Raw genomic sequence first — 14,689 nt, forward strand, 5'->3', positions numbered from 1 at the left:
GTGATCATTGTAAATAGATCAAATGTTGGGTTGTGGTTAATGGATCAATTGAATTCTTTCCTTTATCTTTGTCACATTCAGGGATTTCAGGAGAAAAACAATAAACACCTCTTGTGAGCTCCTGCTTCCTGTCAGCTGTGTTTTAAAGTGATTTCCTGTTTGACTTTCAGGTGATCAATACTGCAGCACAGAGGTGAACTTTGTCTCTTGTACCTCGGCTGTGAACACTTGCTGGTCTCTGATTGGCTGGCAGCTGTTTGTTATGATCACCTAAGCTGACATCAAACAGAGTTCAGCTCCACACTTTAATCTGAGCTTCAGCTTTACTGAACCTCAGGGAAGTCCTACTTCCTATTTCCTGTCTTCATAGCAGTGCAGTGAGCGGCGTGCACAGCAGGGGGCCGGCTCAGGTTAGGTGATCAGAGATGGATCCATATTTTACGTGTTCAGACGTGAGGTCAGGTAAGAACAGGTACGCTTTCAAAATGGTGACGACTTTAATGATCGGAATCTAAAGAAAATAAACTTCAAGGAAATATGGCTTCGAAAACACACACACACACACAAACACAAACACACACACACACAAGCGCACACGCACACACACACACACACAGAGCTGAAGATATGAAGCACCGCCGGAGCCAGCACAATGGAAAAATACTTAACAGGGATGAAAAGAAAGGCAGAGAGAGACGGAGATAATGAGACAGACAAAAGTCTCCCGAAAGCTAAGAGGAGGAAATATGCGGAAGCAGATGTAGCGCCTGGCTTCACTGTGACTACGGTGGGAGCCGAGGAAAGACCGGTGTGTTTACTGTGTCTACAAATGTTGGCAGCCAAATCAATGAAGGCGTCACTTAAACACATCACAGCCCAACCACGCTGATAAGCCGCTGGAGTATTTTCAGTGAAAACGTGCCGGTGAGAGATAAACACCTCCCTCAAGTCACAGACAGGATCCGCTCTTTCACTCGAAAGCTTGCGATGTGGGGCAGCAGGCGACTTGATGAAGGAAATGCTGATTCATTTGAGATCCTGCATGAATTTGTTGAAACTACTGACTATGATCCCACCTCAGTGATTCCATATATTAGGCAGCATAATTCATCACTGATGGGATTCTTTAAAAAAAGTACTTGAAAACAATTCCCAGTATGACTGCGTGAGAGAGAGAGAGAGAGAGAGAGAGAGAGAGAGAGAGAGAGAGAGAGAGAGAGAGAGAGAGAGAGAGAGAGAGAGAGAGAGAGAGAGAGAGAGAGAGAGAGAGAGAGAGAGAGAGAGAGAGAGAGAGAGAGAGAGAGATCCTTCCAACCCACCAGCTCACTGGGTTCAGCTCTGCAGAGGAGGAGCAGTTCATTGACGTGAGTGTAGAGCAGTGCTTCTAAATTGTTTTCTGTCGAGCCCCCCCGAGGAAGAAGAAAACATTTACGCCCCCCACCCTCCGCCACGACGATAAATAGTATCATTTGTCTATAAAATTGTTAAGTACATCTCTGCATAACATTGAATCATTACTAACATTAAGGAAAACTAAAAAGAAAAAGAAAAAAGAAAGAAATAGATCCACTTACAACAAAGAACAACTTAATTAACCTTGTTTTTTAGTGTGAACCAGAAAAGATTCAAAATGCATCAATTTGCCTTAATTTCAACAAAATCAAATCCCTGTGTAAACTATTTTACTAAACTATACCAAACATTTTTCAACCAACTAATTGAGCCATTTGATACTGAAAAATAAACTTAAAATGAATAAATAATAATAAATGAAATTGACCAGCACCATGACCTCAGGAGCAAAACATGTTAAACTCCTTAACTTACAAAACAAAAATGAACAAAACAAATCAGTATTTATACTGTAAGTAGACACGTAACAGTTTAAAATGAGTTTATAAAAGAATAAAGGCCTGAGGACAATGAATTCTATTACATTTTCAAGCTGGTGTCTTCCCTTTTTTTCTTCTTCTATTTTTCATTTTCCATGAAAATGGGAAAGCCGCGCTCACGCTGTTCCCTGATCCGAGAGGCGAGAGAGGTGCAGCTCTTCCTGCTGACATCGGAGAGCAGATTGTGAGCTGGGATGAAGAAGTTGGTGAGCTTCTGCTCTGTCAGGTGGCCTTCAAAGTCCTCCAGCAACCCTCTGAAGCATTCAGCCAGACGTGAGTCCTCCCAGTCACTGTCGTCTACTCTGGAGCAGCAGGCGTGTAGGAGCGTGGTCTTGGCGTGGTAGGAGCAGATCTTCTCAAAGGATTTCTGGTCCTGGTCCTTCAGCAGGTGAAGCAGATGCTTTAGGAGCTTCAGGCAGTCTTTCCTGTTTAGAAGAAGAAGGACATGGCATTAATCTCTCTTAGTATTTCAGTGAGCTCTGTTTGAGTTTACTTTCTCTCCTGACGTGACTTTACCAGAGTTACAGTTTAGACTCTAACGTCAGTCTTCACCTGCAGCATTTTGCTCCTCCCGCTTCACAGCACGTCTTCTTTGATCCATGGTTCTTCATGATGGCCTTCTCCACGTGAGAGAAGGACAGCCGCCAAACATCTGTGTGTCGTAGGAGAAAACACACATGTAAGGGTTAAGAACCTGTCTCCTTAACATGGGGAGAAGTGAGAGAGAGTTATTTATGAGTTAAATGTCTAACCTTTAGCACGGACGCCATCACACACCACCGTACCACAGCCTTTATATTTTGGGACCAAGTAGAACGGCAGGTACTTGAACTGCTGCTTCGCTTTGCCTCCCAGCCAGCGCTCGACTTTAAGTCCGCCTTGAGTGAACGACGGCCAGGTTGATTTGACCTCTAGACACAGGACCACATCCAGAGAGAGCTCCACCAGCTCTTTCTGTCGGATCAGCAGCGTCACTGCAGGACAGGCTCTCTTTTTACGTATCACCTCCACATCTGGAGGAACCTCAACATCTGGAAGAACCTCCACACCTTGAAGAACAAAGGAGCTCAAACTTTGCTCACAGATATATATTTTTGAAAACATCTAAAGTACATTAGAGTGTCATCTATAGATAATAAGATCACTGGTTTTGTGTTTGTGACTCACTCTTAAGCTTCTTCACACACTTCTTCACTTCCTCTCTGAAGTCTTGGAGCATCTCACTGGCAGACAGGTGGCTGCTGCCCTCTTGCTGAAACCTCTTCAGTGGGTTTTTGCCCCGTTTCAGCCCCACACTGTAGAAGGCACCGTCCTCTTTGAACGGCTTGATCTCTGCCCGGTCAACAGGCATCGGCATCATCACATCGAACTCATCAGGGTCAGCAATCTGCACTCAAACACATCACCGTGGGAATGTGGACAGACACGACTTTAAAGTAGCGTGACAGATTTGTCTTTATAGGAAGTTCATCACGGAGCGACTTACCTTGAGATTTTCATAGTAACTTCCGGTGCCTAGTTTCTGCTGGACATCTTTGAAGTACAAAGTGTTTTTCTTCAGGTGCTCCATTATGTCGCTTATGAGGTCGTTGATGACAGCCGCTGCTTTTGCTTTGTCCTTCATCTTGATCCTCAGGGCATTTAGGGTTGTGCGGAGGAGGCGCTCCTCTTCTTTCTCTTTCTTTGCGTCTTGCTTCTTCATCGTCTCCTCTTCTTTCTTTTTCTGTGCGTCTTGCTTCTTCATCGTCTCCTCTTCTTTCTCTTTCTTTGCGTCTTGCTTCTTCATCGTCTTTGCTGGTTGTTGTGGTGATTTGTCTCCACCGACACAAGCTTCAGAGCTCTTCTGTCTGTGGACAGTGGCTGCTGGTTTTTCATCAGCGGGTCCTGGCTGCTTCCGCTCCCTTTTCTTCGGCTCCTCTCCCTCACCTGCTCTCCCCGGGGGGCTCGGCAGTGATGCCTGTGCCTGGAGATTTGGTCTCGCTGGTTCATCCAGACTCTTGGTCTGTCTCATGTTGCGTGGTCTTCCTCTGCCAGTCATGTTGGTGAAAGTGAAATGAAACTGGCGACGAGAGTCATTCCTGGAAGTGCTGAGGACAGGCCACGCCCCCTCTGGCGTCCAGGTGCTCACAATGCTGCTGCCGTACCAAGAGCGACATCTAATGGACAAAACTATGTACTGCAATTTACAGTCCTGATTCTTGTTTAGGATCTTACCACCTGGTTGATTCCGATTTTTGTGTGGGTCAAATATATGTTGGTTGTAAAATACTACATTGAAACTGACGGTATTGGTAAACAACACAGAGAACATGTGTTGTTACATTTGTATGTAATGGTCCGATTGGATGTGGAGGTTATGAAGCCTGACGAGATCAAACAGCTGAGCCACCGGAGTGTTGGAGCCCTCTGCCTGGTCTCTAACACAGTGAGGACTCGTCTGGTACAGGTGTTAGTAGGTGCTGGACAGACTGCAGGAGAGTGTGCTTTGTTCAACCAGCAGGAGGAACAGAAGGATCGGCCTCTGGAGGGGTTATGGCTCCATAGCTCCTTCTCTCCTGCTGTGATTGATGGCTCCACAGGTTGATCTCAAGGCTGCAGGGCTTCAATAACGATCAAAGACCTGAGGGGACTTTGGTTTGGTTGAAACATGTTTAATGCTGCAAAGAGGCTCGTGCCATCTTACAGTAAGGTGCAGTAGCTTATTTAGCTTATATCAAGGTTAGCAGAATCTCAATCAAAGTGCTTAAAGAGTCAACAGTTGGTCCAGACCGGGACAAACCGGGACCTTTTCTTTAAAGTGCTAATTAAAGCTTAAACACAACAGAGCTCAGGAGCTGGACTGATCTAACAGGAAAATAGTTTGAACTTCACCGGCTCTGTGTCGCTGCAAACAAACAACATGGAGCATTTAGAGACTAGTGTGCACACAAAGAGAGCTAGAGGTGCTGTAGGGACCTTATCTAGTGTGGGTCAGTACCTCCACCCCATCAACAGAGCAGGTTTGGATCTACGGTTGGTTATTTATTGCCTTGTATCTCAGCCTGCCGCCTCAGGGAGCAGAGACCTACATGTCGTTCTTTCCTTCTAATACTTTTGCGATGCATTGTGATGATTAACCAGTCTTTGATGATCAGGTTGAAGCAGCCGTTAGGGAGATGGGTGAGGGTTTTAGAAAGTGTTTGGGAGCAGAGTTTGTTTTGGGGTCGTTTAGTGGATGTGGGTCAGGATTAAGGCTGTCATGTCCGTGCTTCCTGCAGGAGGTTCCAGTGGAGCTGCTGCTGATGGCAGAGAGGTACGAGAAGCACAAGAGGGACAAGGAAACGCTTGTCCAGATGTATAACACTAAAGTCAAAGCAGTGTATTAACTCTTCAGTCTAGATCAGAGATGTGAATGCATTTCAATTGTTTTACTTAAATTGTTAATTTGTGAATTGTGTTTCTTACATGCATTGATGAAAATTTCTTTGGGATGTTTATTTGATTGAAAACATGCAGCAGCTGCTTAAGTGTGTATTATAGTTCATAAAGTTGTTTCCCCTGTTTGTAACTCACCAACAGCAGACAGCATCTGTATAATAAATGATGGGAGGCAGTAGTCGAGTGGGTAGAGCTTCCGCTTAAGAACCGGAGTGTTGCCGGTTTGGTGCCCCTGAGCAAGGCACCAAACCCTCAATTGCTCCCCCCTCTGCGAAGGGTGGTAATATAATGTAATGTAAGTCGCTTTGGATAGAAGCGTCTGCCAAATGATTGTAATTGTCATTGTTTTGTTAATCACTGCCTTGGTGGCTTTTAACATGGGTGGCTTATTATTCAATCAGCTGTGCATCTTCACTTCCAAACTGCTCCACTCATGGGAGTCCATGCTGGAGTGACTGAAGGTAAATATGTTCAGCTGATTAAACACAGCATCATGTCTGTCTTACTAAGGTTTCTTCTTTCTGTCCACAGGGGGGCGCTGTACTTTATCAGGCTGACTGCGTGCAGTGTAAGTTTATATCTTTCTCTATTGACTTGAGTGAGAATTAGACTGCAGTCTTTCTCAAATAGGGCCGGGTATAGGTGGCAGTGGCGCGCTCACGCCTACATGTATTGAGCTATTTACTGTCATTATTAAAGCATGCAGGGAGTGTTAGCGCCTCTGTTGTGGGGTGGGGTTTTTTGCACCGAACACACACACACACACACACACACACACACACACACACACACACACACACACCATAAAGCTGAAACCTCCATTACTGAGCGTCTTCCTCTTTTCCTCCGCTTGAGTGTTGAGGCGTCTGTCGTGTTTGTTACCTGTAGCTGCACCCATTAAACAATAGAAAGAGGCGGAGCATCAACCTAATGATCCTCCAGAGAAACAGAAAGTGAGTCAGTGAGCAGAGCTGCAGTCGACTGGACTGAAGCAGAAGAGAAGCCAGAGGATCAGAAGTTTGTCCACAGCACAGCAGCGTCTCAGCCAAACTCTGGTGAGTCCAGACACAATCTTGAGTGTTTCAGCAGCATGAAGCCCAAAGCTGAGCTGCTCTCACACGGCTCACTTCACTCTTTCATTCTAAAAGGCTTCTCTCATGTTTCAGTGTTCACACGCTGCTGCTTGTGGACAAACCAGCTGACTGATGGATCGGCCTTCTTCCTCACAGCGTTTACACCATCAGAGCAGGAAAAGAGCGGCAGAAAGTGAGCAGCAGGAAGTGAGCGTGTTTAGCTGCGTCAGTCAATCAGTGAGACGCACCCATGACAACAGGAAGTGAATGGAATGCAGCCTGTTGTCATGTCAACTTTAACAGAGTCAAACAGTCAGAATAGAAGCAAAGAGACTTGAGCTTCATTTCTGTCCTGATCAATATTCAATCAATCCTAATGATTGATCTCTGGACCTTTCCCACACTAACACGTCACGCTAACACGCTAACTGTTACATTCAAGTCCACCAACACAGAGCTGAGACTGAAGGCCAGGATTTGACCTTTAGATTGAGGTCACAGCCGTGGTTTCCCCTCTGATGCCCCCACAGTCAGAACTATGTAACTACAGCTACGTTGTGTCTCCATGTTTCATTCCTTGAATGTAATCAGATGTTGATCACTGAGGAGCTTTAAAGCTGCTGCTGTGGTTCCAGACTCTTAGTTCTGTTAGACTCTCAGTGATCGTGTCATTCCAGAGTTGTTGTCCCTCATTGTCTCCTTTGTTCTCAGCAGACATGTCTGCTGCCAGCCGTCTGCAGTCTGAACATCTGTTCATGTGCTCCATCTGCCTGGACATCTTCACTGATCCAGTCTCCACATCATGTGGACACAACTTCTGTAGAACCTGCATCACTCAACACTGGGACAGTAACGTCCAGTGTGTGTGTCCTCTGTGTAAGGAGATGTTCTGCACAAGACCTAAGCTGAAGGTCAACAGGCTCCTATTTGAGATGGCTGCTGAGTTCAGACAGTCCACTACAAACAAAGCCAGCAGAAGATCAGAGGAACCAGCTGTCAAACCAGGAGAAGTTCAGTGTGACTTCTGCACTGGAACCAAAGTGAAAGCCATCAAGACCTGCCTGAAGTGTGAGGCCTCCTACTGTCAGACTCATCTGGAGCCTCATCTGACAGCAGCACGCCTGAGATCACACCAGCTGATCCATCCTGTGGACAACCTGGAGGACAGGATGTGTAAGACGCACAATAAACCTCTGGAGCTCTTCTGCAAGACCGACCAGACCTGTGTGTGTTCACTCTGTCCTGTTTTAGACCAAAAGAACCATGACTTTGTTCCTCTGAAAGAAGAATGTGAAGGAAAGAAGGCCAAGCTGGAGAAGACAGTAGCTGAAATTCAGCAGAAGATGCTGCAGAGACGTCTGAAAATCCAGGAGATCAACCAGTCAGAACAGCTCAGCAGGGAAGCTGCAGACAGAAAGAAAGCAGAAGGACTTCAGATCTTCACCACTCTGAAGCAGCATGTGGACGACATCCAGGCCGACTTCATGGAGACCGTGGAGGAGAAGCACAAGAGCACAAAGAAACAGGCTGAAGACATCATCAAAGAGCTGCAGCAGGAACTCTCTGAGCTGACGGTGACAGCTGCTGAGGTGGAGAAGCTCTTACTCTCCGAAGATCACCTCCACGTCCTGCAGAGCTTCTCATCCATCAATGCTCCTCCCACCAAGGACTGGACACAGGTCAGAGTCCATCAAAGGTCACATGAGGGGAGCCTGGAGAAAGCTGTGGCTCAGCTGGAGGAGACCATCAGTAAGGAGGTGAAGAAGCTGCTGAAGGTGGAGCTGAAGAGGATCCAGCAGTTTGCAGTGGACGTGACTCTGGATCCTGATACAGCTCATCCTAAACTCATCCTGTCTGATGATGAGAAACAACTTCATCATGGTGATATGTGGAAGAATCTCCCAGACAAACCACAGAGATTTGATCGATGTGTTAATGTTTTAGGAAAGCAGAGTTTCTCCTCTGGAAGATTTTACTTTGAGGTTCAGGTCAAAGGAAAGACTAAGTGGGATTTAGGAGTGACCAGAGAGACGAGCAAGAGGAAGGGAGACATCACACTGAGGCCTCAGCATGGTTACTGGGCTGTTATGTTGAGGAATGAAAATGAGTTCTCAGGTTGTTATGACCCTCCTGTCCGTCTGAGTCTGAAGTCAAAGCAAGAGAAGGTGGGAGTGTTTGTGGACTATGAGGAGGGTCTGGTCTCCTTCTATGACGTGGATGCTGCAGCTCTGATGTTCTCCTTCACTGGCTGCTCCTTCACTCACAAGCTCCTCCCATTCTTCAGTCCCTGTCGTAATGATGGTGGTACAAACTCCGCCCCTCTGATCATCTCAGCTGTCAGTCACACTGAGTAACCTGCTGGAGTTGATGTGTAATGATTCTCTGTCATTTAAGGTCTAGATGATCTGATCTGCTGTCTTTACTTTGACTTCTTCTTCTTCACATTCTGCTTTTTCATTGATGACATCATATTTGTCTCTGATGTTTCTGGTTGCTTCTTTCTGCTGTAACACAACAATCCACCCACACTGATCTGATCTAATAACTGTTGATCAATAAATCAATACACACATGCTGCCAACTCATCACAGATGAACCTGATCAGAAATAAGAAGGTATTATTGTTATTATTTTCTTGTGTTTTTATTCTTGTGATCATTGTAAATAGATCAAATGTTGGGTTGTGATTTATGAATCAATTGAATTCTTTAATTTATCTTTGTCACATTCAGGGATTTCAGGACAAAAACAATAAACACCTCTTGTGTGAGCTCCTGCTTCCTGTCAGCTGTGTCTTAAAGTGATTTCCTGTTTGACTTTCAGGTGATCAATACTGCAGCACAGAGGTGAACTTTGTCTCTTGTACCTCGGCTGTGAACACTTGCTGGTCTCTGATTGGCTGGCAGCTGTTTGTTATGATCATCTCAGGTGACATCAAACAGAGTTCAGCTCCACACTTAAACCTGAGCTTCAGCTTTACTGAACCTCAGGGAAGCCCTACTTCCTACTTCCTGTCTTCATAGCAGTGCAGTGAGCGGCGTGCACAGCAGGGGGCCGGCTCAGGTTAGCTGATCAGAGATGGATCCATATTTTACGTGTTCAGACGTGAGGTCAGGTAAGAACAGGTACGCTTTCAAAATGGTGACGACTTTAATGATCGGAATCTAAAGAAAATAAACATCAAGGAAATATGGCTTCAAAACACACACACACACACACACACACACACACACACACACACACACACACACACACAGAGCTGGAGATATGAAGCACCGCCGGAGCCAGCACAATGGAAAAATACTTATGAGGGATGAGAAGAAAGGCAGAGAGAAGAGACGGAGATAATGAGACAGACAAAAGTCTCCCGAAAGCTAAGAGGAGGAAATATGCGGAAGCAGATGTAGCGCCTGGCTTCACTGTGACTACGGTGGGAGACGAGGAAAGACCGGTGTGTTTACTGTGTCTACAAATGTTGGCAGCCAAATCAATGAAGGCGTCACTTAAACACAGCACAGCCCAACCACGCTGATAAGCCGCTGGAGTATTTTCAGTGAAAACGTGCCGGTGAAAGATAAACACAGGTGAGTCACAGACAGGATCCGCTCTTTCACTCGAAAGCTTGCGATGTGGGGCAGCAGGCGACTTGATGAAGGAAATACTGATTCATTTGAGATCCTGCATGAATTTGTTGAAACTACTGACTATGATCCCACCTCAGTGATTCCATATATTAGTCAGCATAATTCATCACTGATGGGATTCTTTAAAAAGTACTTCCCTGATAACAGTCCCCAGTATGACTGCGTGGGAGAGAGAGAGAGAGAGAGAGAGAGAGATCCTTCCAACCCACCAGCTCACTGGGTTCAGCTCTGCAGAGGAGGAGCAGTTCATTGACGTGAGTGTAGAGCAGTGCTTCTAAATTGTTTTCTGTCGAGCCCCCCCGAGGAAGAAGAAAACATTTATGCCCCTCACCCTCCGCCACGACGATAAATAGTATCATTTGTCTATAAAATTGTTAAGTACATCTCTGCATAACATTGAATCATTATTAACATTAGAGAAAACTAAAAAGAAAAAGAAAAAAGAAAGAAATAGATCCACTTACAACAAAGAACAACTTTATTAACCTTGTTTTTAGTGTGAACCAGAAAAGATTCAAAATGCATCAATTTGCGTTAATTTCAACAAAATCAAATCCCTGTGTAAACTATTTTACTTTACTATACCAAACATTTTTCAACCAACTAATTGAGCCATTTGATACTGAAAAATAAACTTAAAATGAATAAATAATAATAAATGAAATTGACCAGCACCATGACCTCAGGAGCAAAACATGTTAAACTCCTTAACTTACAAAACAAAAATGAACAAAACAAATTGATTGAATGATTGAAATTGAAATAGCTGATTTTTTTAAACAAAATGATCAAGTCAGGATTAATGAATACAGTGAGCACGTTTTGCACTGCAGAACTTTTTGAAGCGGGGAGAACCAATCACATTAGAGGGATTGGTCTTGGCTTTGGTTCAGTATTTATACTGTAAGTAGACATGTAACAGTTTAAAATGAGTTTATAAAAGAATAAAGGCCTGAGGACGATGATTTCTATTACATTTTCAAGCTGGTGTCTTCCCTTTTTTTCTTCTTCTATTTTTCATTTTCCATGAAAATGGGAAAGCCGCGCTCACGCTGTTCCCTGATCCGAGAAGCAAGAGAGGTGCAGCTCTTCCTGCTGACATCGGAGAGCAGATTGTGAGCTGGGATGAAGAAGTTGGTGAGCTTCTGCTCTGTCAGGTGGCCTTCAAAGTCCTCCAGCAACCCTCTGAAGCATTCAGCCAGACGTGAGTCCTCCCAGTCACTGTCGTCTACTCTGGAGCAGCAGGCGTGTAGGAGCGTGGTCTTGGCGTGGTAGGAGCAGATCTTCTCAAAGGATTTCTGGTCCTGGTCCTTCAGCAGGTGGAGCAGATGCTTTAGGAGCTTCAGGCAGTCTTTCCTGTTTAGAAGAAGAAGGACATGGCATTAATCTCTCTTAGTATTTCAGTGAGCTCTGTTTGAGTTTACTTTCTCTCCTGACGTGACTTTACCAGAGTTACAGTTTAGACTCTAACGTCAGTCTTCACCTGCAGCATTTTGCTCCTCCCGCTTCACAGCACGTCTTCTTTGATCCATGGTTCTTCATGATGGCCTTCTCCACGTGAGAGAAGGACAGCCGCCAAACATCTGTGTGTCGTAGGAGAAAACACACATGTAAGGGTTAAGAACCTGTCTCCTTAACATGGGGAGAAGTGAGAGAGAGTTATTTATGAGTTAAATGTCTAACCTTTAGCACGGACGCCATCACACACCACCGTACCACAGCCTTTATATTTTGGGACCAAGTAGAACGGCAGGTACTTGAACTGCTGCTTCGCTTTGCCTCCCAGCCAGCGCTCGACTTTAAGTCCGCCTTGAGTGAACGACGGCCAGGTTGATTTGACCTCTAGACACAGGACCACATCCAGAGAGAGCTCCACCAGCTCTTTCTGTCGGATCAGCAGCGTCACTGCAGGACAGGCTCTCTTTTTACGTATCACCTCCACATCTGGAGGAACCTCAACATCTGGAAGAACCTCCACACCTTGAAGAACAAAGGAGCTCAAACTTTGCTCACAGATATATATTTTTGAAAACATCTAAAGTACATTAGAGTGTCATCTATAGATAATAAGATCACTGGTTTTGTGTTTGTGACTCACTCTTAAGCTTCTTCACACACTTCTTCACTTCCTCTCTGAAGTCTTGGAGCATCTCACTGGCAGACAGGTGGCTGCTGCCCTCTTGCTGAAACCTCTTCAGTGGGTTTTTGCCCCGTTTCAGCCCCACACTGTAGAAGGCACCGTCCTCTTTGAACGGCTTGATCTCTGCCCGGTCAACACGCATCGGCATCATCACATCGAACTCATCAGGGTCAGCAATCTGCACTCAAACACATCACCGTGGGAATGTGGACAGACACGACTTTAAAGTAGCGTGACAGATTTGTCTTTATAGGAAGTTCATCACGGAGCGACTTACCTTGAGATTTTCATAGTAACTTCCGGTGCCTAGTTTCTGCTGGACATCTTTGAAGCACACAGTGTTTTTCTTCAGGTGCTCCATTATGTCGCTTATGAGGTCGTTGATGACAGCCGCTGCTTTTGCTTTGTCCTTCATCTTGATCCTCAGGGCATTTAGGGTTGTGCGGAGGAGGCGCTCCTCTTCTTTCTTTTTCTTTGCGTCTTGCTTCTTCATCGTCTCCTCTTCTTTCTTTATCTGTGCGTCTTGCTTCTTCATCTTCTCCTCTTCTTTCTTTTTCTGTGCGTCTTGCTTCTTCATCCTCTCCTCATCTTTCTTTTTCTGTGCGTCTTGCTTCTTCATCTTCTCCTCTTCTTTCTTTTTCTGTGCGTCTTGCTTCTTCATCCTCTCCTCTTCTTTCTTTTTCTGTGCGTCTTGCTTCTTCATCCTCTCCTCTTCTTTCTTTTTCTGTGCGTCTTGCTTCTTCATCGTCTCCTCTTCTTTCTTTTTCTGTGCGTCTTGCTTCTTCATCGTCTCCTCTTCTTTCTCTTTCTTTGCGTCTTGCTTCTTCATCGTCTTTGCTGGTTGTTGTGGTGATTTGTCTCCACCGACACAAGCTTCAGAGCTCTTCTGTCTGTGGACGGTGGCTGCTGGTTTTTCATCAGCGGGTCCTGGCTGCTTCCGCTCCCTTTTCTTCGGCTCCTCTCCCTCACCTGCTCTCCCCGGGGGGCTCGGCAGTGATGCCTGTGCCTGGAGATTTGGTCTCGCTGGTTCATCCAGACTCTTGGTCTGTCTCATGTTGCGTGGTCTTCCTCTGCCAGTCATGTTGGTGAAAGTGAAAGAAATGAAACTCGCGACGAGAGTCATTCCTGGAAGTGCTGAGGACAGGCCACGCCCCCTCTGGCGTCTGGGTGCTCACAATGCTGCTGCCGTACCAAGAGCGACATCTGATGGACAAAACTATGTACTGCAATTTACAGTCCTGATTCTTGTTTTGGATCTTACCACCTGGTTGATTCTGATTTTTGTACGGGTCAAATATATGTTGGTTGTAAAATACTACATTTAAACTGACGGTATTGGTAAACAACACAGAGAACATGTGTTGTTACATTTGTATGTAATGATCCGATTGGATGTGGAGGTTATGAAGCCTGACGAGATCAAACAGCTGAGCCACCGGAGTGTTGGAGCCCTCTGCCTGGTCTCTAACACGGTGAGGACTCGTCTGGTACAGGTGTTAGTAGGCGTTGGACCGACTGCAGGCAGTGGCTCAGTGGTTAGAGCTTCCGCTTGGGAACCGGAGGGTTGCCGGTTCGAGCCCCTGCCGAGGCGCCCCTGAGCAAGGCACCGAACCCTCAATTGCTCCCCCCTCTGCGAAGGGTAATGTAATGTAAGTCGCTTTGGATAAAAGCGTCTGCCAAAATGATCGTAATGTAATGTAATGATCGTAATGAGTATGCTTTGTTCAACCAGCAGGAGGAACAGAAGGATCGGCCTCTGGAGGGGTTATGGCTCCATAGCTCCTTCTCTCCTGCTGTGATTGATGGCTCCACAGGTTGATCTCAAGGCTGCAGGGCTTCAGTAACGATCAAAGACCTGAGGGGACTTTGGTTTGGTTGAAACATGTTAAATGTTGCAAAGAGGCTCGTGCCATCTTACAGTAAGGTGCAGTAGCTTATTTAGCTTATATCAAGGTTAGCAGAATCTCAATCAAAGTGCTTAAAGAGTCAACAGTTGGTCCAGACCGGGACAAACCGGGACCTTTTCTTTAAAGTGCTAATTAAAGCTTAAACACAACAGAGCTCAGGAGCTGGACTGATCTAACAGGAACATAGTTTGAACTTCACCCGCTCTGTGTCGCTGCAAACAAACAACATGAAGCATTTAGAGACTAGTGTGCACACAAAGAGAGCTAGAGGTGCTGTAGGGACCTTATCTAGTGTGGGTCAGTACCTCCACCCCATCAACAGAGCAGGTTTGGATCTACGGTTGGTTATTTATTGCCTTGTATCTCAGCCTGCCGCCTCAGGGAGCAGAGACCTACATGTCGTTCTTTCCTTCTAATACTTTTGCGATGCATTGTGATGATTAACCAGTCTTTGATGATCAGGTTGAAGCAGCCGTTAGGGAGATGGGTGAGTGTTTTAGAAAGTGTTTGGGAGCGGAGTTTGTTTTGGGGTCATTTAGTGGATGTGGGTCAGGATTAAGGCTGTCATGTCCGTGCTTCCTGCAGGAGGTTCCAGTGGAGCTGCTGCTGATGGCAG

The 14,689-nt window shown here is 45.7% G+C and overlaps 3 protein-coding genes across 4 annotated transcripts; 1 reads left to right on the plus strand and 2 right to left on the minus strand.

Annotated features, from left to right (window-relative positions):
• Window positions 1-1,856: 1,856 nt before the first annotated feature.
• On the minus strand, window positions 1,857-3,926 carry LOC143007544 (cyclic GMP-AMP synthase-like). The gene is made up of 5 exons (XM_076158942.1): window positions 3,379-3,926; window positions 3,060-3,279; window positions 2,645-2,941; window positions 2,445-2,544; window positions 1,857-2,317 (listed from the first exon to the last, which is right to left on the minus strand). Exons 1-5 carry the CDS (start codon window positions 3,901-3,903, stop codon window positions 1,972-1,974), a joined length of 1,488 nt encoding a protein of 495 aa, XP_076015057.1. The 5' UTR covers window positions 3,904-3,926; the 3' UTR covers window positions 1,857-1,971.
• Window positions 3,927-6,272: 2,346 nt separating this feature from the next.
• Window positions 6,273-9,209, plus strand: LOC143007490 (E3 ubiquitin-protein ligase TRIM21-like). 2 transcript variants are annotated; one of them, XM_076158867.1, is made up of 2 exons: window positions 6,273-6,364; window positions 7,094-9,209. In XM_076158867.1, exon 2 carries the CDS (start codon window positions 7,099-7,101, stop codon window positions 8,734-8,736), a length of 1,638 nt encoding a protein of 545 aa, XP_076014982.1. In that variant the 5' UTR covers window positions 6,273-6,364; window positions 7,094-7,098; the 3' UTR covers window positions 8,737-9,209. The 2 variants fall into 2 exon arrangements, with proteins under 2 accessions (XP_076014982.1, XP_076014972.1); XM_076158857.1 differs by having other exon boundaries at window positions 7,097-9,208.
• A 1,308-nt stretch (window positions 9,210-10,517) lies between these two features.
• LOC143007681 (cyclic GMP-AMP synthase-like) lies at window positions 10,518-12,785 on the minus strand. The gene is made up of 5 exons (XM_076159120.1): window positions 12,444-12,785; window positions 12,125-12,344; window positions 11,710-12,006; window positions 11,510-11,609; window positions 10,518-11,382 (listed from the first exon to the last, which is right to left on the minus strand). Exons 1-5 carry the CDS (start codon window positions 12,783-12,785, stop codon window positions 11,037-11,039), a joined length of 1,305 nt encoding a protein of 434 aa, XP_076015235.1. The 3' UTR covers window positions 10,518-11,036.
• Window positions 12,786-14,689: the final 1,904 nt, after the last annotated feature.

Source organism: Genypterus blacodes, unplaced genomic scaffold, assembly GCF_046128005.1.
Source record: "Genypterus blacodes isolate CSIRO-AG114 ecotype Tasmania unplaced genomic scaffold, CSIRO-AGI_Gbla_v1 ptg000010l_1, whole genome shotgun sequence".
In the NCBI taxonomy this organism is placed as follows: domain Eukaryota; kingdom Metazoa; phylum Chordata; class Actinopteri; order Ophidiiformes; family Ophidiidae; genus Genypterus; species Genypterus blacodes.